General features: G+C 46.1%; 2 protein-coding genes and 2 non-coding genes across 4 annotated transcripts; all 4 read right to left on the bottom strand.

Moving 5' to 3' along the window:
* Window positions 1-8,727: 8,727 nt before the first annotated feature.
* TRNAC-GCA lies at window positions 8,728-8,799 on the bottom strand. The gene has a single exon. It is a non-coding gene; the product is annotated as a tRNA-Cys (tRNA).
* Window positions 8,800-9,509: 710 nt separating this feature from the next.
* On the bottom strand, window positions 9,510-12,857 carry CUNH17orf98 (chromosome unknown C17orf98 homolog). Its single transcript, XM_035026994.1, has 3 exons — window positions 12,651-12,857; window positions 10,642-10,741; window positions 9,510-9,772 (listed from the first exon to the last, which is right to left on the bottom strand). Exons 1-3 carry the CDS (start codon window positions 12,855-12,857, stop codon window positions 9,615-9,617), a joined length of 465 nt encoding a protein of 154 aa, XP_034882885.1. The 3' UTR covers window positions 9,510-9,614.
* A 2,163-nt stretch (window positions 12,858-15,020) lies between these two features.
* On the bottom strand, window positions 15,021-20,941 carry RPL23 (ribosomal protein L23). The gene is made up of 5 exons (XM_035026995.1): window positions 20,820-20,941; window positions 20,157-20,240; window positions 19,740-19,868; window positions 15,781-15,894; window positions 15,021-15,678 (listed from the first exon to the last, which is right to left on the bottom strand). The coding sequence occupies exons 1-5, from the start codon at window positions 20,830-20,832 to the stop codon at window positions 15,596-15,598; spliced, it is 423 nt and encodes a 140-aa protein (XP_034882886.1). The 5' UTR covers window positions 20,833-20,941; the 3' UTR covers window positions 15,021-15,595.
* LOC118025386 lies at window positions 19,992-20,126 on the bottom strand. Its single transcript, XR_004683317.1, has one exon. It is a non-coding gene; the product is annotated as a small nucleolar RNA SNORA21 (small nucleolar RNA).
* Window positions 20,942-23,492: the final 2,551 nt, after the last annotated feature.

Raw genomic sequence — 23,492 nt, forward strand, 5'->3', positions numbered from 1 at the left:
AGAATCCTGGGCCCTACCCCTGACCACTCAATCAGACTTCCCAGAGGGTGAAATCCCCAGATTCTATCAAGATCCTAACTAACTTTAGAATAAAGTTAGTTTTTCCAAAGTAGAAAAACTAAAAAATAAAATAATAAATAAAAAGCACCAAGTTCCAAAGTAAAAAAAAAATAAATAAAAAGCACCAAGTTCCAAAGTAAAAAGAAAATAAATAAATAAATAAATAAATAAATAAATAAATAAATGGCACCAAGTAAAAATAAATAAATAAATAAATAAAATAAATGAAAAGCACCAAGTTCCAAAGTAAAAAATAAATAAATAAAAGCACCAAGTTCCAAAGTAAAAAAAAAAAAAAAAATAGAATAAAGTTAGTTTTCAGGAAAAATAAATAAAGTAGCCTTGTCTGAAGCCTAGAAGCATGAAGGTTGTCTACAAACACTGTAACCCAGAGCGGTCTCCCCAGTGAGGAGAGGTGAGACATCACTGTTGATCAAAGAATTAATCACCATGGCTGACTTGTGTTGCCTTTTCATCCAGCTCTACTTCATTCATTCATCCATTCAATAGATGTCAGACACTGGACAAATTGTACTGTAGCCATAATCTGCAAACGGATCAATGCTCTTCCCCAGGTAAAGTCAGGTCTTTGCTAGTCCTCAGCTATTCCAAAGACAGATGCTCCAACTTCTGTTTCTTTGGGGCTTGTAGCAACCAGCCCTGTCAAGTAACCATAAATAAACAGCCCCACAGTCGTTGAGCCAGGTGAACAAGGACAGGCTCTGATCAAATGGTCTGCTGAGGCATGGATCTTTGCAGAACGTGGTGAAGAGGGAGCTTTGGAGGTGGGTTAAGCCACAACATTATGAAAGTTAGGAAGTCTTCCTCCCTCCTTTCCTTCCTTCTTTCCTTCCTTCCTTTTCTTCATCCATCAGCACCTTAAGGGAAAGATGATTATAGGCTAGTTAGCACTATATTAAGCATGGAAGCGACAAAGATGGAAACTGTTTCTGCCCTCAAGGCGCTCATGGTATGAAGGAGGTGACAAACACCTAAGCACCTGACGTCACTATAGTATAACAAAGGCTATAATTGAGAAATGTACAAAGTAATGTATTAACACAGAGAAATACTTTTTTGCACAAGCAGCAAAGCATAATGAGCTCTGGAGTCAAAACATCCTTGGGCTGGGATCCTGGCATGTCACATTGCAAGATGGGAAACCCTTCTGAGCCTCAGTTTCCCCATTATTAAAACAAAGATTTTATTAGTACCTAACCTACCTCATAAGGTTGCTGTGTGGATTAAATGAAGTAACGCCCTGCTAACCCACTTCAGTCATTCAAATACCACTGTCACGAGTTTGTCATGTTCATATAGCAATGATATTTAATGCTCTTACTTATATTGATTCAACTTTTTTAAAAAGTCTCCAACATTATGAAAAATGTCAAACATTCAACATAGGTGAAAGAATTTTATGTGGAACACCTATAAACCCACCACGTAGATTCTACAGTTTTACTATATTTACTATACTCGCTTTATCATATTTCTCTCTCTATATATGTATATATATTCCTTTCTCCATCCATTAGCCATCTGATTTTCAGTGCATTTCAAAATAAGTTGCAGACAACAATGCACTTCCTCCTAAGTACTTCAGCATGCTATCATTTTTAGAGAGAAAAGCTTACACGTGCACGTGCACCTGCATGGTGGGAAAAGGGAAGAGGGCGAGGGAGAGAGAGAATCTTTTTTTTTAAGATTTTATTTTATTTATTTATTTATCAGAGACAGAGAGCACAAGCAGGGGGAGTGGCAGCTGCAGGCAGAGGGAGAAACAGGCTCCCCGCTGATGTGGGGCTCCATCCCAGGACCCTGGGATCATGACCTGGGCACAAGGCAGATGCTTAACTGACTGAGCCACCCAGGCGTCCCAAGAGAGAGAATCTTAAGCAGGTTCCATGCTCAGCACAGAGGCCAAGGCAGGGCTTGGTCTCATGACCCTGGGATCACGACCTGAGCCAAAATCAAAAGGTGGATGCTTAACCAACTGAGCCACCCAACCATCCCTCACCATGCATATCATTAAGTGGAGTTCATATTTGTTTATAGTGTTTTTCATTTTATGTTAAAGTTACATAAAATGAAATGTGTAAATCTTAAGTGTCCATTCACTAATTCTGACACATGCATACACCAATGTAATCCAAGCCCCTATCAAGAAATGGAACATTAGCATCATCCCCATAAAATTCCCTCATTCCCCTTCCTGGCTAATCTTTGTCCCACCCCCACCCCAGGGGTAACCACTCTTGTGATTTTTTTTTTTTTTACCATAGATTAGTTTTGCCTTGTTCTAGAATTTCATGTAACTGGATTAATATGATATACACTCTTTTCTTTCTTTTTTTTTTAGATTTTATTTATTTATTTGATAAAGAGAGAGAAACCACAAGCAGGGGAAGCAGCAGGCAAAGGGAGAGGGAGAAGCAAGCTCCCTGCGGGGCTCGATCCTAGGACCCTGAGATCATGACCTGAGCTGAAGGCAGACATTCAACTGACTGAACCACCCAGCCACCCCTACACTCTTTTCTATAAGGTTTTTATCAGCTTAATGTTTGTGAGATTCATCTATCTTGTATCAGTAATTCATTCCTTGTTATGGGTGAGTAGTATTTCATTGTATGAATAAACCACAGATTTAAAAAATCATTTTCCTATTGGTGGGCCCTAGTCTGTTTCTGGTTTTGCCTATTATGAATAAAGTCTCTATGAACATTTCTATATACGTCTTTTTATAAGCATGTGTTTTCATTTATTCTGAGTAAAATCCTAAGAATGGAATTGCTGGGCCAGAAGGTCAGTCTACTCTAGTTTTGTACAAACTGCCAGATCTTTTCCCAAAATGGTATACTATTTTACATTCACACCAATTAAGAGTTGGTGTCTGGTGTTGTCAGTCTTTATAATTTTAGGCATTCTGATGTGTGTATGGTGTAACAATGTGATTTCAGTTTGCATTCCTCTGATGACTAACGATGTCAAATACTTTTTCATGGGTTTACCCACCATTTGTATCTCTTCCTTTATAAAATGCCTCCTCAAATCTTTACTCCATTACCCTTGTCTTTCTTTCTTTTCTTTTCTTTCTTTCTTTCTCTTTCTTTCTTTCTTTCTTTCTTTTCTTTCTTTCTTTCTTTCTTTCTTTCTTTCTTTCTTTCTTTCTTTCTTTCTTTCTTTCTTTCTTTCTCCCTCTCTCTTTCTTTCTTTCTTGTTGGTTGCTTGGAGTTTATTTTCCACTTGGTGCAAGTCTCCCAGTTACAGGGTGTCAGGAAGGCTCGCATGTGGAGCTTGGATAGTAAAGGGGGGGTTCTGCAGGGGAGACCAGGAAAGGCCGCTCCACCACCTCGGTGCACCTGGCCTTCACCCCATTTCTTAATTGGGTTGTTTACAAGTCTTTTTACTTTTGAGTTGCAAGAGTTCTTTATATATTCTGAACACCAGTTCTCTATCAGATCTGTATTTTGCAAATCATTTCTTCTAGTCTGTGGCTGCTTGTTCTCAGCAGGGTCTTTTGACAAGCAGACATGGTGAAGTCTCATCCGTTAATATTTTCTTTTATGCTCTTTGTATCCTCTTGTTAAAGAAAAAACTACATATAACACTGGTTAAAGAACAAGGGTAAGGAAGACTTTATTTAAGGGGGACCTTGCAGTGGGGGAGAGAGAGGGACCTCAACTCTGAGAACAGCATGGCAATTTATAGCCAAGCAGCAGGGCGGGGCCGGGGGGGGGGGTGCTGCGGGGGTGGATGGAAAATTACTCAGAGGAAACATCAGGGGCAAGGGGGGATTTCTGGCTAAACTGACTTTACAGGATAGTGACCGACGGCAGGCCAGGATGATCAGACTTCGCCTACAGGGCGGTGGGGGATGAGGAAGCTGATCAGATATTGAGGGTGATCAGATCAGATTCTGATCCTGGCTAAACTGGCTTAACAGGATTCTTGCGAAAATTGAACAAGGCAGCTCTCGGCCTTAGCACCATCTTTTTGGAAACCTCTGCGCAAAGACAGCCAAGTGGAGGAAGAAGTGAATGCCCTGAAGTGTAAGAGAAGATGAGGCAGAGGCCCAGTAAACTGCTAGCTTACGCACTCATGGAGTCATAGGAGCAGAAATAAGGAAAGCCAGAGGCCAGGGATGATGGTATCAATGGTTGGACTGCATGCCTACCTTCTAGAGCTTGATTCAGTGGATACAGGACATCCATCACCATCTGATCTCAACGCCCACCTTTGAGAGACCCGCATTGCTCATACCAAAACAGTCCCTTTTGTGCTGGCTTCCACAGCACATATACTAAAATTGGAACCAGAACAGTCCCTTTTGGTCCTTTGCCCTGGAACTATGACTTTCGGGACTAACTGTTTCCATTTGTGGCTGAATGTAACACATGTACAATAAATCATCTCTTCTGCTGTCTTCGCTGAAGGAAAAAAAAAAATGGACAAGGCAGACAAGAACTCAGAAATCCCAAAGTCAGGGCCTAGTTGAAAAAGAGCTCAGAAGAGTCCGTCCAAAGTTTTGATTGTGGCGAGAATCTCCTGGTCACTCACTAAGAAACCTTTGCCAACCCTCAAGACAGAAAGCCATTTTCCCATGTTTTCCTTTAACAGTTTGTCCATGATCCTTCTTGAATTTTTTTGAGACAATCATTTAAGTATTGGACAGGGCAAGGTCATTTAAAAAGGGGAAACCTGGGGCGCCTGGGTGGCTCAGTCGTTAAGCATCTGTCTTCGGCTCAGGTCATGATTCCAGGTCCTGGGATCGAGCCCCGCATCGGGCTCCCCGCTCCGTGGGAAGCCTGCTTCTCCCTCTCCCACTCCCCCTGCTTGTATTCCCTCTCTCGCGTGTCTCTCTCTGTCAAATAAAAAAAAAGGGGGGAACCTGTCTGTAGAAATGTGTGTAGCTTGGTGTCACAGGCATCAATACTCACAACTCTAGTCCAGGTCACGTACAACCGGGAAGAGGTGGTCATGCCAATCAAAATGCTTAAGAAACAATGAGGGAGTTACAGAGTAATGATAGTCTCTGATTCACTGATCTGCATGTTCTGCAGTTGGGCCATTAGCCCAGAGCATCTGGCTGGTTCCCTGGTTACTAAGAAGTGAGTCTCCCGGTATTCTAAAGAGCCTTAAGTAGTGCACACTTCAGGATGTCACTGAAATCATAGTCTCCTGCAGGCTTAACCGTAGTTATCTGCTGTGTAACGAAAGCTTCTGTAATGAGACCACCTTGTGTTCACTGTCACAATACGTACTTTAAATGGTGGCCTTTTAATTACTAGGGTGAGAAGGTGGAGGTGGCTAGGCGTGATGAAAGCAACTTCAAATATTGTCCTGCATGTGTCTGTCAAAACAGAGACACCATAAAAAGGGCAAGAAACTGAAGACATTTAACCAAATATGTGTATTGGTAGAATTATGTTTACTGGGTCGCTGACAACTGCCATCCTTTTTTTTTAATTAATTAATTTATTATTTGAGAGAGAGAAAGTGCTAGGGAGGAACAGAGGGAGAGAATCTCCAGCAGATTCCCCACTGAGCATGGAGCTCAATGCCGGGCTTGATCTCAAGACCCTGAGATCATGACCTGAGCCAAAATCAAGAGTGAGATGCTTGGGGCGCCTGGGTGGCTCAGTTGGTTAAAGTGACTGCCTTCGGCTCAGGTCATGATCCTGGGGTCCCGGGATCGAGTCCCACGTCGGGCTCCCTGCTCGGGGGGGAGTCTGCTTCTCCCTCTGACCCTCCTCCCTCTCATGCTCTCTGTCTCTCATTCTCTCTCTCTCAAATAAATAAATAAAAATCTTTAAAAAAAAAAAAAAAGAGTGAGATGCTTAATTTAACTCACTGAGCCACCCGGGCATCCCAGACAACTGCCATCCTATATGGAGCACCCGGTGTCTGTCTAGCACATAGTAGTCATCCTGTATTTTGGCTACTATGGACAAATGAGTGAATGAATACAAGAATGCCAGAAAACTCTTTCCCGGCCACTGTAAAGAGAGAGCAAACATGCCAAAGTGCTTTCTCCTCAGAAATTTTAACCCAAGAGGTAGGCCACATGTATATACATTTGAAAATTCATATATAGGGCACCTGGGTGGCTCAGTTGGTTAAGCGACTGCCTTCGGCTCAGGTCATGATCCCAGGGTCCTGGGATCGAGTCCCGCATCGGGCTCCCTGCTCTGCGGGGAGCCTGCTTCTCCCTCTCCCACTCCCCCTGCTTGTGTTCCCTCTCTCGCTGTGTCTCTCTCTGTCAAATAAATAAATAAAAAATCTTTAAAAAAAAAAATGAAAATTCATATATAGATACTTCTCATAGAGCAACAAGTTTCTATGGATCATTATGTACTTATCCCCACTCCCTCTCCAAACTCTTAAAGTGTATAACTCTTAAAAGACAAAGAGAAGACTGGACAGGGAACAGAAGAACCATGCCAAACAGTTTTCAAAGATGGAAAGGAGGGGTGGGGGTGACTTTAGCACAGCAGAGGAAGCTGAAACCCAAGTGCTAGCTGAGCCCAATGGTCCCCAATCTTGGGCTCACATTAATGTCACCTGGGAGAGAAACAAATCGGAAGGCCTAGGTTCCACTGGGCATCAGTAGTTTAAAAATCTCTCTAGGTGTTTCAGCTCAGGTCATGATCTCCAGGGTCCTGGAATCAAGCCCCGTGTCGGGCTCACTGCTCAGCACGTGCTTGAGGATTTCTCTCCCTCTCCCCCTCCTCCCCTTAAATAAATAAATAAATAAATAAATCTTTTTAAAAAAATCTCTCTGGGTATATGGCAGTCGTCAAAAACTTAAACATGGAGTTACCATATGATTCAACAATTCTACTTCTGGGTATATACCCCAAAGAATTTAAAGTAGACACAAACAGTTATGTGTGTATCTGTCTTCCTAGCAGCATTATTCAGAATAGCCAAAAGGTGGAAGCAACCCAAGAGTCCATCAGTGAATGGATAAACAAAATGGGATATATCCATACAACGGAACATTATTCAGCCTTAACAAGGAAGGAAATTCTGACATGCTTCCCCACTGGGGAACTTGGAAAACTTTATGCTAAGTAAAATAAGCCAGACATAAAAACCAGATATCGTAGGATTCCACTTACATGAGGTACCTAGAGTAGTCAAATTCATAGAAAGTGGAATGGTGGTTTTCAACAATGAGAGCTGTGGAGAGGGACACAGAAGAGAACTGATTAATGTGTGAGGAAACCTGGGAAAGTGGACTTCCTGAGAAGAAAATTTGGAATCACCAGGAAGGGCTGAGGAGTGGAGCAAATAGGGAATTTGGGTGAAAGTCTGTATATGGAACGGCTAAGATCCTTAATCTCTATCTCCAGTCCCACAGGTGAAAGATTTGTTGGAGAAACTGGATCTGTGAGGCCCCTCCAATTCCAACTGGGTGGCCAAGGGCTTTCAGAATAGCAGTGGGGATTAAACAAAAGTCTGCATGTTGAAAAGTGGGGTCACCAATACCCTTCCTCCTCCTTCTCCTGCTCCCAATGCCAGCATCGAGGAGATATCCCAGGCACTTCAGAAACAACAATTATTTTAAAGAAACAAGAGAAAAAATGGTATCCATAAAACTAGAACAGGCTGTAACGACAAAAAAAGCAATTGGGGCACATGAGAAAACTGAAATCCAAAAGCCAACAAAAAAGTGGAAAGACGGGGCACCTGGGTGGCTCAGTTGGTTGGGTGTCTGCCTTTGGCTTGGCTCATGGTCCCAGGGTCCTGAGATCGAGCCCTGCATCGGGCTCCTTGCTCAGTGGGGAGTCTGCTTCTCCCCGCCCCCCAAATAAATAAAATCTTTAAAAATAATAATTTAAAAAAACTACTAAGAGGAAAGTGCCCCTAACCTTTCAGAGAGGGAATTGCACAGTGTCAGAAATAATAAACTCTTCAGATCAGGCAGACATGTCCCTTCAAATTGTAGGAAAGCCTCCGTTAGAAGTTAGTCTAGAAAAGGTGGGTAGGTATTTTTAAAAGATGTCTCTTCCTTGAGCTACAAACAAGTGTCTCCCCGTGATCGCTGTGTGTGAACATGTTGACTTCCAGCAGACACAAAACTCCCTGAGGACAGGGGCCCTATTTCATGTTTTCATTCACAGCTGTCTTGCATGTACTATACTAAGCTCTCTCAAAAGAACATGTTGTATGAACCTCTTTGTCTGTACTCTCATACATCAGATTGCTAAACTTGTGTTCATAGCTCTCACACCTAATTATTTTATTTTATTTCTTTATTAAAGAGATTTATTTGAGAGAGCACAAGCAGGGACGAGGGGCAGAGGGAGAGGGAGAAGCAGACTCCTGGCTGAGTAGGGAGCCCGAGGTGGAACTCGATCCCAGGACTCCAGGATCATGACCTGAGCCGAAGGCACAGGCTTAATGGACTGAGCCACCTGGGCACCCCTCTCATACCTAATTTTAGATTTAGAATTTCCTTAGGGACTTTGATTTAATTGAAGCCCAACGGGGTCCTCCAGGGGTCTCAGCTAAGTGTCATTGGAATGTAGGGGAAACTAGTGGTGTTTCAGTACAAGAATGAGTTGAGTTCCTTGTCTACTCTATTAACTCTGGCTGGGAGTTGAGAGGTACAGTGCATTTCCTTGCTTCCATGTAATGGAAGTAAAAAAGGGAGGAGGAAGGGGGCACCCGGATTTGAACCAGGGACCTCTTGATCTGCAGTCAAATGCTCTACCCCTGAGCTATACCCCCATGCCCTAGTATCCTTCTCTTCCTTGTCCACTGAAGGTGACTCAGTACCATCAGGTTCCACCCACACTGGAGCTCTGGCGAGCTTTGTGTTCTAAAGCTCCACCTTCTTTTGTATCCATCATCTGCTTTGCCTTTTCTCTTGGCCACCAATAAACCGGGTGGGGACACGTGAAAAATGACATCCTGGAAACGAGCTGAAAAGGAAACTGACAGAGCACCAGCGGAGAAGATGTCCACAAGCACTGTGTCAGAATTACCATGGTAGAATCCAGAGGCTAAAAAGCAACCCTAGATATCCCCTTGTTCACTGCCCTGACTCTTGATGGACTGAGGGTGGAAAGGAGAAGGAAGATGTCAGTTAGTCTGGCTGGGATGACTCTCAGGAAAATCAGGAAATCCTTCTCAGGGCAACCAAGGACAATCTCTTTGGACAAACCGCCTGCTCCTTTCTTGATGGGCAAACAGCCAGCTTCCAGCCTGGGGCACTGCTGCTCCCTGAGCTTTGTGGAGGCTGAGGTGCGCAGCGTCGTTCCTTCTTCTGACATGGGCCCGGGAGAACGGAGGCCTCCTTTCAAGCCTGGCACTCGTGGGCATGGAGTGTAGGGGAGCAGGTCTGAGGACGCCCTCTCTCCTCCCACCTCCTCTCCAAAGGCTAGAGAAGCTGAGGGTGGAGACACTAGCCCCCCCCCCCCAGGAAAGAAACAGCACACTTGGAAACACAAATAACATCACTGTTTATATAAAAATAGCATTAAGAATTCATCTAAACATCTGTCTTCTATTCAGGTCAAGGGGTGGGAAGGGAAGAGATGCTGTTAGAAGAGAGGGAATTGGGTGACCTCTCCAAAGACAGACGGGCGCTGGCGGAGGGCTGGGGTGTTCCGGCGATAGCCAAACCGACCATTGAACCCCTTGATTGTTTTCAGTTCAGCATTGTAGTGATCATGCCCGGTCACCTGCTGGAGGGAATGCCCTTGGGGGCAGAGAGAGAGGCCTGAGCCCCCATTCAGCCCCCTCTTGCTTTGCCCCTGCTCCCACGGGGCTGGTATAGAATGTGCTCCCCACGTCCCAGCTGAACCCTCCATCCTCAAACGTCTCAAGCCTCTTGATTAAAAGCCAAGGGTTGATGAAGTCCAGGAGACAGACAGCTTTCTAGAAACCAACCCGCACACCGGGAGTAGTACACAGGAGGAGCGTGAATGCTATGTGCTAAGATAGGAGGGGACAGAAACTTCTGGGCTTGGCTGAACTCGCCTTGCTGCCAGGAAGACTGCAAATATTTCACCCTTGCTTCTGACCCATGTGGAGAAAATGGATGAGCTCAATTTGGCCAAATGGTGCAAAGGGTCACGTGACTAGGGTGTGACCAAAGGGCGCTGGGGTTGGGGTGGGAGGAGGGTTCACACTGTCGGAAAAACCTCTCAACCCTTCCTTTCCTGTTGCTCAGTTGGGCCTGGAAAAGGAGCAGGACACAGCCTGTTCAGGGAGCAGGGAGGGGAACATGGGCTTTCGAGTTGGAAGGAGTGGAATTCCGATCCCAGCTACCCTCCTCAGCCAGTCACCTCACCTCCCTACACTTGTTTGCCCCGCTGGAGCGCGGGGAGAGCGTGAGCGTAAAACCCACCTGACCTACAGCAGGTGCTTAGTCCCTAAACAGAAGGAGTATGGTGACACCATCAGCTCACGTCTGAGAAGAAAAGGTGGGGACACAGTCCCAAGGCCTCTCCCCCACCCCCCCAAACCAGGGCTCTCTGTGGCCTGATTTCTCTCTCTGAACTGGGGACCTCACACCACTCTTCCAGGGGGATCCATGTCGAGGCTGAAAAGCCAGGTGGCACTTGCCTGCCCCTGCCCAGTTTCTCCTGTTCAGGTATCTCTGTCCTTCCCCAAAAATGTGGAAATAATCCACTATCCAGCCGTCTCTTCCCGTGCCACCGTGATCCTGAGGGTGAGGGAGAAAACACAAGACTGTCAGCCACCATGCTGAGAGAGGCACACGCAAAACTCCCTTTGGGCTTGTTGCAGGGGGAGAGCGCCGAGGTCCCAGCCAGGGGTCGCCAGGCCAGACAGATTAAATATGAATACACGTAGTGACCTATTGCCTCTCAGGGAGAGGCAGCCTAGGTGCGCAGTTAAAGGCTCAGGGTCTGCTGCCAGACAGACTGGTTGCTATCCCAGCTCTGCCACTAACAAGCTGTGTGACCCTGGGCCAATGACACGGCTTCTCTGGACCTCAATTTCCTCCTCAGTAAAAGGAGGGTTGCTGTCAGATTGAAGTGAGATAATTCAAATAAAGGGCCTGGCATAGTAAAGGTTCCTTTTTTTTTTTTTTTTAAGATTTTATTTATTTGAGAGAGGGAGAAAATGAGCAGGGGGAGGGGGAGCAGGGGGAGAAGCAGACTCCCTGCTGAGCAGGGCGCCCCAGGTGGGGCTGGATCCCAGGACCCCAGGATCACGACCTGAAGGCAGACGCTTAACCGACTGAGCAATCCAGGTGCCCCTAATTTACTTTAAAAATAAGCAATATCATGGGGCTCCTGGCTGGCTCAGTCCGCAGAGCATGCCACTCTTGATCTTGGGGTTCTGAGCTCAAGCACCACGTTGGCAGCAGAGTTTACTTAAAAACAAAACAAAAACCCCATTATCTTTATGTAAATAATAAATGTAAAAATGACAGTTGTGATGATTAAACCCTTATAAAATGGAACATAGGGGCACCTGGGTGGCTCAGTCATTAAGCGTCGTCTGCCTTCCGCTCAGGTCATGATCCCAGGGTTCTGGGATCAAGTCCCACCCACATTGGGCTTCCTCCTGGGCGGGAGGCCTGCTCTCGCTCTCCCACTCCCCCTGCTTGTGTTCCTGCTCTCGCTATCTCTGTCTCTGTCAAATAAATAAATAAAATCTTAAAAAATAAAATAAAATAAAATGGAACTTAGAAAGTTTCCAAATTGTGCACACCATATTATTTTCAAGCTTTTAAATACTCAAGTTTTTCTCTTTTCTCCTCCCAGACTCTGGTTCCTCTGGTCATAAAAATTAGGCAAGTAGAGAGCCCGTACACCCTCCAGCATGGGACATACAGACAGGTCCATACACATACAATGCACACACCCAAACACCAAGACCACACACACACATCCCCCAAGATTTGTTCACAGAATAACCCCCATTAACCCGCCTGTCCCCTCCCCATACCACTGTGACATATGTACACAAATACTGAAGGCCAAAGTGTTGGGGAAAGTAGCAGCCATCAGCAAATAGGGACAGGATCTTTGATCCGGGTAGGACTCTGCTGAGCAGAGGCAACACCCACGAGGGAAAAGGCCGGGGGAGAAGCGAGGTCCGCAGAAGTTTCCTTCCCACCTGCTCACAGAAAGCCCCATCGAGCGAGCCCCCACCCCCACCCCCGGCCCCGGTCATTGTGACATCACCAAAGGAGGGCGCCCCGCCTGGAGGGTCTAGGCGTTGCTTTGTCTCGTTCGCTGAAGTCACAAGGATTTTCGCGCTTTTAGAGAATCTGCGGGTCGGCAACGTCAAAAAGGACAATGAAACCGATTGGTTTGGCCGAGGCGGGCTTCAAGCCCCGTCCCCCAAGGTTTGCAGAAACCCCAAATGAGATCGCTCTCAAAGTCGGGGGTGGGAAGGGATTCCGCGAGCTCAGTGAGCTCAATCCGGCTCCGCGGCCTGCGCTGGTTCCCTTTCACGGCGAAAGCCGAGGGGGCGGGGGCGGGAACGGGGGAGCCCTCCCGAGCGGTGAGATGCCCGGATTTGGGAAGTCGCGCCCCTCCACCAGGGTCAATCTCCGCGGGGACAGCCGGTGGGATCGTCCGGGGCGCTCTTCTAATAACCTGTTGGGTTTTCCGCAGAATGGGCGGAACCACGCGGCTCTGGAAGTACCGGCGGGCGTGGTGGTCCTGCTGGGCGTTGTAGGGCGGAATCGCCGACCAGAGCTTGGGCCTCAGGAGCTCAGAGGCGCGGGCCTTGGTGCTCACCGCCACGCCGTCCAAGACGAAGCTCTTCTCCAGCCGCAGAGGACACTCGCACAAGTGCGACATCCCAACCACTGCAGCCTCCCAGGGCCCTTCTGGTGGGAGTGGAGGGCCCTAGCTAGGCAGGGGCTCCCCTGCGCGTTGGTCGCATTGTTACGTGGTGCGGTGTCAGACTCCCGTGACACAGACCGTCCCGTCCCACCCGACAGGGTAGGCTCTCAGGGCTGCGCGGCCGAGTTACTCGCAAGGCCCTGAGGCGAAGGGGGACTAAGAGCAGACCATGCAGGAGGCACTGGATTTTGGAGAGGGTATTACTGAACTCTGGTGGTGCGAACGCAGGCCCACTCCTCCTCCTCCCCCCTCCCCACCTTACTGCATACATTTACCAAACTCAGTTCCGGGGAAGAGCTCGTACCCAGAATGGGTCAGAAAGAGTTCAGATACCACCTACTTCCAACTCTCATTTTTCGTAATTCTAAATTGAAGCTCAGAAACATTGCGATATTCCCTAAATCCATTTAGTGGCAGATCCAGAACCAGGATTCAGGTCTCCCGACTTCCACTAAGTCCACTTAAAGCACTTCTCCCCACCTAATTATTTTCATCAGCCGGTACTCCTCTTCCTCCTGTTTAAAACTTTTTTAAAAACCAGGAGAGCCCGAATGGGGCTCCCTGCCCAGGGAAAGTCTGCTTCTCCCTCTGCCCCTCCTACAGCCTGTGCTCTAATAAATAAAATCTTTTAAATCTTTTAAAAAACCCAGCAGGTTAACACATTACCCTATTTTTTCCTCTAATAATTGTGGATGTGACAGGATACAGCAAATCATGAACGAGTTCCTCTAGTTGCCGTGATTGCAGGCAACTTTTTATTTCCAAAATTTCCCCCTTGAATAATAAAACCCTTACATAGATGCTTTACACATCAAGGTGCCTTACTCAGTGCCCCTCACACCACCTCTACGAGGTGCTATTATCCTAACACGAGACAGAACACGAGACAAAAGGATCAGGGAAATCTTTTATATTCACTATTATATGAAGGCACATTATTTTTTTAAGATTTGAGAGACCATGAGAGAAGTGCGGCATCAGAGGGGAGAGGGAGCAGACTCTGGGCGAACAGAGCGGGGCTCAATCCCAGGACCCTGAGATCATAACCTGGACAACTGAGCCACCCGGATGCCCCAAAGACACATGTACTCCCATCTATACACAAACCCCACTAATCCTAGCAACTTAATGCTCAGCATACTTCATGTTTCTATACTATGACTGGTAAATTCCCAGAAATCTGAAATTACAGGAAGTCTATAGTTTGAGTCCATTCTATTAGGATTTGTAAAGAACCTGGAAGAAAGAAAAGGCAGGGAAAGAGGCCCAGCCCTCACACCTCTTATTTGAAGCAGGAAGGTGAGACATTTCATAGAGCTCACACAAGGGGATAAAAAGCATTAATTTTATTAATTTTTTAGATTATTGAGAGCAAGCAAGCACAAGCGTTGGGGGGCGGGGGGAGCCTGATGCTGGGCTTGACCCAGGGCCCTGGGATCATGATCTGAGCTTAAGGCAGACACTTAACCCACTGAACCACCCACGTACCCCAAAAGAATTTTAAATGGAGGACCTGGGGACTTCACGTCACATCAAAGACTTCAAATTCACCAGGGTAGAGGATAGGGTAGGAAGACAGGTCTGTTTTAAGACTTCTGGATTTAATATTCCTAAAACCAAGATAGGCTCAGTCTAGACAGCCCTGGTTCTCAATCTTGGCTGCAACTTGGAATCTCCTGGTGATCTTCAAAAAGTACTGACGCCTGGGTCCTACCTCCACAATGACTTAATTAGGTCTGGGACATTGCCTGGACACGTTTCTTAACTCCTCTGGTTGAGAACCACTGATTAGGTCTAGTACATTCCATTCTGGATCTTGGAAGGACAAAAGGGTAGTCATCTTACCAAGTGAGTATGTGCTAGGGTCTAGGCATACTCTAATCTTCGGCCTTACAAAGAACACCTAAGGCTGAGTATTTTCAGATACTAGATGTGTGAACACAAATTTTGGTCTAAAAAGCCTATTCCAACATCCAACATCTTTAGGCCAGACTATTGACCCAAACCTGCTGAATGCTCATTTTTCCCCCTCAGGCCCCAAATGTCACATAAAGGGCTTAGGAAGAAAAGCACAATGTCCGATGCTTTCAAGCAGAATTTGCCAAGGTTTACGCCCACTGTTGGTTAATTACATCACCTTTTATTCATGAATTAGGGTTTGGCAGGTACATTATACAGCTATCCTGTCAAAACGTTTTGATAGCAAAAACAATGCAGGTACTTTTAGTAACTTATCTTCCACAAGAGCAAATTTACATGGCAACTGTGTGTCAGGTTTTACAAATACAGTCCTTTAGGTGCTGGTTTACCCAAAGAAAACCTGTAACTGCAAGTGTGCACATATACACACACTTGGTCCTTCCTCACATCACTCTGTGAACTCCGTGTGTGTCCACCATCTGACCACTCACTCCACCTTATCTCAAATTAAGCACACTGCAGATACTTGGGGTAACCTCTCATCAAACAAACACTATCTACTATCTGCAATTTACTTTTGTAAGGACTCCAAACACAAGTAAGTTTTTACAGCAGAAATTGGGAAGTCTGAAAGTTTCGTAGAGTCACCAAGCACAAGTACTGCATTGAGCAATTTCATTTTACAAAAGGTTAGGGGGCATCAAGAAGAGTGACAGAACAAGAAGGCAAACACTGAGAGCAAATAATTTTTAATTAACAAATACACCAAAGAATCATGCAATGCTGCCAGCATTGGATGCAATCCTAGGCCACAAGTCTGCACACTCCTTTGCGACTGGTCCTGTGATAGCAGAACCTACATAAAAAAAAGAATGAGATGACAGATAAGATCGGACAGGTCCAGAGATTAAATCATCCCATCTCAAAGACCTAGGCATCACTGTGCTTTCTTTCTTACCTTTCATTTCACCTTTGTTGTTTACTATGACCCCCGCATTATCTTCAAAATAGAGAAACACACCATCTTTTCTCCGGTATGACTTTCGTTGTCGAATTACCACTGCTGGATGCACTAAGAGGGAAAACAGGACAGCAGTCACTTACCTGTCAAGTAAGTGACACCACAAGAAAGTTTACATCTCATCCAGTTCCCCAACATTTCCCACTTGAACAGAATGTAGACTCACCGTTTGCTTTTTATTTCCTAAAAGCAAGTGTGAAAGAGCAAATACCAATCGCCCCTTAAGGAAAGACCTTACTCCAAGTCAAACAGCCAGCACTTCCTCCAAGTGTAAATCTATACTCTTTTTAGAACAATTAGCAACACACTAGTAGCAGGAAACTTGCCAAGCACCTTCTCTACTTGTTCCCATTTCACCCAACAGGTGGATACTGTTAAGATCCTAGTACCACAGGGGGCGCCTGGGTGGCTCAGTTGTTACGCGTCTGCCTTCGGCTCAGGTCATGATCCCAGGGTCCTGGAATCAAGCCCCGTATCAGGCTCCCTGCTCAGCTGGAAGCCTGTTTCTCCCTCTCCCACTCCCCCTGCTTGTGTTCCATCTCTCGCTGTCTCTATGTCAAATAAATAAATAAAATCTTAAAAAACAAAAAAGATCCTAGTACCACAAAATGGGAACCGCTTTGGGCCTGCGTAAGTAGAGGCCAAGCTATTAACTCATTAGGCAATATTCCATCCCAGTATATATCAAAACCTCCAAGAAAGTACATACCTCGATCTAAAAATTACTGTTTTTGAAAGTTTGTTGGGATTAAATATGTACCATCTTAGATTTTAAGAAGAGAAGCTCATTTACACACAAAATTTTTTTTAAAGATTTTATTTATTTATTTGACGGAGAGATAGACAGAAGAGCACAAGCAGAGGGAATGGCAGAGGGAGAGGGAGAAGCAAGCTCTGCACTGAGCAGGGAACCCCATGTGGGACTCGATCCCAGGAACCTGAGATCATGACCTGAGCCGAAGGCAGACGCTTAACCATCTGAGCCACCCAGGCGCCCATTTACACACAAATTTAACCAAAGAAAACTACAACTAAAGATGCACATATACGTATACACACTCCTTTAGCCCCAGGAGTACATCCCAGGATCTTGACCACACACTCTACACCTTATCTCAAATGCCCAACTGCAGGCACATGCGTTATTAGAGCAAAAACTTGGAATTAACCTATCTCATGGCAAATACACAAAAACAGAATTATTTAAAAATGATTATGTCCATCTCTAACTTTTCACATGTAGGACAACAATCATTTATGAAGCAAAAAGAATGAGTTATGGGAAGGCCATGGTCCCATTTAAAAAGTAAAGTTTAGGGACGCCTGGGTGGCTCAGTTGGTTGAGCGACTGCCTTTGGCTCAGGTCATGATCGTGGAGTGCCGGGATCGAGTCCCGCATCGGGCTCCCTGCTTGGCGGGGAGTCTGCTTCTCCCCCTGACCTCCCCCCTCTCATGCTATCTCATTCTCTCTCAAATAAATAAAAAAAAAAAAGTAAAGTTTACAAGCTAATTTTTTGCACATTAAGGCAAAAAGAAAAGACAGGGCACCTGGGTGACTCAGTTGCTTAAGTATCTGCCTTTGACTCAGGTCATGATCTCCGGGTCCCGGGATCAAGCCCTGCATCGGGCTCCCTGCTCAGCGGGGAGTCTGCATCTCCCTCTACCCCTTCCCTCCCACTTGTGTGCTCGCCCTCTCTCAAATAAATAAGATAAAATCTTAAAAAAAAAAAAAAGGCAACAAAATATTAACCGCGATCATCTCTTGGAAATCTGAAAGTAGGGTAATTGAAATTTAATTTCTGAAGCACCTGGGTGGCTCAGTTGTTAAGCATCTGCCTTCGGCTCAGGTCATGGTCCCGGGGTCCTGGGATCCCTGCTCAGCGGGAAGCCTGCTTCTCCCTCTCCCACTCCCCCTGCTTGTGCTCCCTATCGCTGTCTCTCTCCGTCAAATAAAATCTTAAAACAAAAACAAAGACCCGGAGATCAAGAGTCACATGCTCTACTGACTGAGCCAGCCAGGCGCCCCTACTCATAACCATTTAATTCTCACAAATGACCACTCTAGTAGATGAGTGAGACCACACACCAATCCAGGACTCTGGACTTCCAGAACTGCCCCTTTCCACATTTCTGTCTGTTATATGTAAGTCTAAGGTGAGGGGATGTATTCATTCAGCAGAAACAAGGACACGTAAGATTAACAGAGTTAATAGAGTTGGCAATTCGCTATTTTTCAAACCATCAAACATCCTCTCGTCTGTACCACGACAATCTGATAGAGACCAACAACACACCCGGCTGCCATCTCACCAACGGTGCTAGTGGATTGCTCTGTCCTTCTCTGACGGCTTCCCAGGCCATAGATCAGACCCAGCAAGTGTTCTAAGAGGAAAGCTTGTCCAGTTGTATGCAGATCCCAATCTACATGTTGATTAATCAATGCTCAACCACAATGCTTGGTACTCCCAAGCCCTCAAGTGGGTATTAAAGGTAAACAAAGACTTTGGACCTGCCTCCCAAAAAACACCAGGGGGTGGGAGGGGTGCTTGTACAGGCCTACACAGAGTAACTTGTACTGACCAAGGCCATATTTGTACTGTACATCAAGAGATGGCTAGGACTTTTCAGGAAGAGCAAGATATCCCAGGGCAGAGACAGACTAAGCAGGAACACGACGAAAACTCAGGTGCTGAAGTTAAGTGCATGGAGTATCAGGAGCTCCAAAACCAGACAAGGCATTTCAAGTCAGAAGTGCTCTGAAACCCTCCCCCCTCAACTCACACACCTAGGGGGATTAAGCAATGAGCAGCTCCTTATTTTAGTTTCTACCAGAAGAGATTTAGAAGCAACCATGCGTAACTTTTGACAAGTCACAATTTTGAGTTAATCTCTATAAAAAAAAACCAAAAAAAATTCTTAAATCAGGAGGCATGTCATTCTATACTTACGAAGTGTTAGGTCACAGGCCAAATGCTCTATGTGCTTAACTTATTACCTGAATCTCACAATCATTTGAGAAAGTATGCAAGTTATCATTCTTCCCCTTCAAATCAGTGGTTCCAGAAAAAGAAACTTGCCTGACACCTGGTCAAACTCTAAATGCCCCCCCCAATACATTTACTGGGGCGCCTGACTGGCTCAGTCAGTAGAGTGTGCGACTCTTGATCTTGGGATTATGAGTTCGAGCCCCACGTTGGGTGCAGAGATTTCTTAAACATTTACTAAACACTGCCATATCCTTTTGTAGCCAAGGAATCAGCAATGAACGATGCTCCACCAACTGAGCCAGCCAGGTGCCCAAGATTTACATCTTTAAAAGATGAGCTCTGACTTCAGTGTGGCAAATACATTTAAGGAGTAAAGGGGCAAGAATAAATAGAACAATGGGGTGCTTGGGGGCCCAGTCAGTAGAGCATGCGACTCTTGATCTCAGGGTAATGAGTTCAACTCCCTCACTAGGCACAGGGATCACTTTAAAAAAAAAAAAAAAGGAGGGGCGCCTGGGTGGCTCAGTCGTTAAGCGTCTGCCTTCGGCTCAGGTCATGATCCCAGGGTCCTGGGATCGAGCCCCGCATCGGGCTCCCTGCTTGGCGGGAAGCCTGCTTCTCCCTCTCCCACTCCCCCTGCTTGTGTTCCTGCTCTCGCTGTCTCTCTGTCAAATAAATAAAATCTTAAAAAAAAGGAAACAAATATAGCAAGACCAGGTAGGAGAGAGAATAGTCTCTAGGACAGCAAAAGCAGAACTTCAATTGCAGATATTTCTCTCACACTGCCTCTCCAAGGAAATCAAGCTTTAAGCCTTCAGAATGGTAAAATTTTTATTCCATTTTCCAATAAAGGGAAAAACCCTTCAACTGTTCACCCAGCAAGGAGGAGGATTCAGTGTCCCTACTCACCCTTCTTTCTGAGCTCTGGTTTGCCTTTCTTCACTGTGGCCATCACCATGTCACCCACACCAGCAGCAGGAAGTCTGTTCAATCGTCCCTTGATCCCCTTCACAGAGATGATATACAGATTTTTGGCTCCTATGGAGAATGTAAACAAAAGTGATTTTTTTTTGGCCGGTGTAACATTTTCTCGGCACTTCCAACGCCTCTCCCTCAGCTCATACTCCCAAGCAGTGAGTTCCCCCCAACCAAGGCGGAATAGCTTGTCACACCACCGATTGAAGCAAAACAACACAACATGCTGCTGCTTCACCCAAAAGCAGTGTTTTTACTCTGCCCTTTCTTGACGGCTCAGTGGGTCAGCAGTCAAGGCCCACCGAGTGCTTTCAAAAGGGCAGTTTGGCAGAGCGCAGCTGAAGATCTCACCTGTGTTGTCAGCACAGTTGATCACGGCACCTACCGGAAGACCCAGGGAAATCCGGAATTTCGCACCGGAGGACCCACCACGTCCTATGGGTGGGAAGGAAAACAAGACAGGGGTCACGGACTAGTCCTGGTTCCGAGTTTCCCTCACACTCTCAAGGCATAAATTCACTCGCACATGCTTTGGGCAACGGTATACTCAATTCCCTCTCTCTGGGACTCCGGCTACCCCTCCTCACGAGCCAGCCGGTTCCCAAAGCCAACAGCCAATTCCTCACTATCAGTGCGCTCACGTTACGATTAAGGGGCCTGAGCCACTCAATCCTCGCTCCAACTTCTGGACCACGTAGTCCTCCCTGCAAGGCACAAGGCGTCCACTCTGGGGCCTAAGCCCCTCCCACTTCAAGACCATTACTGGAGCGCCAGGTGCAGAGGGACCCCGCGGGGTTTGGTCTAAACTCCTGTCCGGATCCTGCCAACTCAATTCTCCGGGCACCCCCCGCCGCCGCTTTCGGGGGCCCTTCCAGTGCTCTCACGGCGCCCTCCTCTCCCTCTCCGCCCCGGAGGAGAGCGAAGCGTCCCAGCTGCCCATGGCCGCCGCTCCGGGCGAAGCCAGCAGTCACCCCGCGACAGATGGCGAAGGATACGCAAGAGCCCAAACCTCACCTCGCTTCGACATCTTGAACGCCGGAAAAGGACAGAAAGGAAGCAGGTACAAAGGACTCTGGGATATGAACTTTGATGCCCCGCCCAGTCTCGTCACGTGGCCCGGAGCTTGCTCAATCGGCCTCTTCCCCTCTCCCCCCGCCCTCCGTCAGGGCGCTGTCTTATTACGTAATAAGTACTGGACGTCGGTTTGAGTTCAGGTTGTGGAGTGGGAGGTGTGGGTGTTGAAGGCTGCGGGAGGGAGCGACGCCCCGAGTCTCCTCTTTACGAGCCCTAAAGTAGTTGGGGATACGGAAACATTGGTTGGCTCTACCTCCAAAATACATTTACAGTGCTGCACTGCGTTTAAAAAAAAATGAGATTGCAGTTCAAACCCATGTTGTTCTAGGGTCAACCATGTTTAAAACCATGACAGTAGGGCGCCTGGGTGGCTCAGATGGTTAAGCGACTGCCTTCGGCTCAGGTCATGATCCCAGGGTCCTGGAATCGAGTCCCGCATCGGGCTCCCTGCTCCTTGGGAGCCTGCTTCTCCCTCTGCTTCTCTCTCTCTCTCTCTCTGTCTCTCATGAATAAATAAATAAAATCTTTAAAAAAAAAAAAAATCCTCTAAAACCATGACAGTAGATGAGCTCATAAAGAAGTAAGGGTAGGGGTGCCTGACTGGCTCAGTATGTGGAGGGTGGGACTCTTAATCTCAGGGTTGTGGGTTTGCGCCCAACGTTGGGTGTAGAGATTAATTAAAATTAAAAATCTAAAAAAAAAAAAAAAGTAAGGGCAAATAAAGACCATGAGCTAAGCTCTGGGGCACTTGAACATTAAGAAGTCTATAAATCTGTACATTTATAAATCTCTCTTATCACCCTTAATGTGCCTTCACTTGATCTTGCCAGCTTCTCTAGCGACCAATTTTTTGCTCTCCTTCACTTCTCAACCAAATTTCATGTGTTTCTCAATCTATGACTTCTTTACCAAATTAGTCTCTCTTGTTACATGGAACCGCCATCCATCCAGGTGTCCCATCTGACTCTTGTCCAAGCTCTTTTCAGTTTGTCTTCTCAATGTCTGTTACAGGGGTGCCCGGCTGGCTCAGTGGGTAGAGATTTGACTCTCCATCTCAGGGTTGTGAGTTTGAGTCCCACATTGGGCATGGAGATTGCTTAAAAAATAAAAAATCTCAAAGTCTGTCACATCTATCTACTTCTCTCCTTCTCCTCTAGTTAGTACTGCTCTGATCCATGTCTTACCTAAACTACTTCTGAAGCCTCCTAGCATACTTCCTGACCTCTGTTTCTCCCTCCATCCACTCACTTTTCATACAATGACCAGGAATAATTTTTCAGAAATACAAATATTACAATGTTGCCCTCCTGAAAACCTCCAGTGGTTTCTAGTGCTCTTAGAATCAAAGTTAAGGGGCACCGGGGTGGCTCAGTCATTAAGCGTCTGCCTTCGGCTCAGGTCATGATCCCAGGGTCCTGGGATCAAGCCAGATCGAGCCCCGCATCGGGCTCCCTGTTCCGCGGGAAGCCTGCTTCTCCCTCCCTCACTACCCCTGCCTGTGTGCCTTCTGTCGCTGTGTCTTTCTCTGTCAAATAAATAAATAAAATCTTAAAAAAAAAAAAAAAAGAATCAAAGTTAAAATCCATTATCATGGCCTACTAGGCCCTGGTCTGGCATTACTCTACCTTGTGAACCTTACCTTGCACCACGCTTGCTCTTGTTCTGACGAGTTGACTTTTTAGTCCCAGATACTGCCCATGCTCCTGAATACCCATAGGCCTCACACATGCTTGGAGTACTCTACCCTGCCTACCCTCTTCATGTACACCATGTCTACTGATCTTTTAGATTTCAGCTTAACTGTCTCTTAGGGAAATCTGCCCTGACCCTCTTTCTAGGTCATAAGTCTTAACATGCTGCATTTTTCTTTCATATCTTTCATACTACTTATTACAATTCATAACTATATATTTGAAGATTGTTTGTTGGATCCCCCCCACCAAAGTCTATAGCTAGTCTATAAGCTCCATAAAGGCTGGGTCTATGTCCTTTTTGTTCAACAGTATATCCCTAGCTCTTAGCATGGGGCCTCACTCAATAAATACATGGTGAATGGCTGCTGAACAAATGAAGTCAATCTCCATCATCTCCATCTGTCAGCATCCTTGCATGAAGAAGCTTTCATTCACTTATGGCAAAATTAGAAATATTTGGAAAATATAATGTTTCTTATAAAGCTACATTTGCTCAATTTATTTTTTTTAAAGATTTTATTTACTTATTTGACAGAGAGAGACAAAGCGAGAGAAGGAACACAAGCAGGGCGAGTGGGAGAGGGAGAAACAGGCTTCCTGTGGAGCAGGGAGCCCCATGCAGGGCTCGATCCCAGGACCCTGGGACCCTGACCTGAGCCAAAGGCAGATACCTAACGGCTGAGGCACCCAGGTGTCCCTACATTTGCTCAATTTAAAATACTGCCTATTATTCTGGAATTATCTTCTTTCATCTTTTTTGGTGTTAAAAATGTTTCTTACAACTCTCTATCAGCTTCCCATTCTCCCAATGCCATTGTTTTTTTGGTCATTTTCATGGGAAATGATTGGTCTCTACTTCCTTATTTCCTGCATGTACACATTCCTTGAACCCTGTAGCCTATGTCCTCACTACATGACT

Source organism: Mirounga leonina, unplaced genomic scaffold (genome assembly GCF_011800145.1).
Source record: "Mirounga leonina isolate KUSES-001 unplaced genomic scaffold, KU_Mleo_1.0 Mir_200, whole genome shotgun sequence".
Taxonomy (NCBI): domain Eukaryota; kingdom Metazoa; phylum Chordata; class Mammalia; order Carnivora; family Phocidae; genus Mirounga; species Mirounga leonina.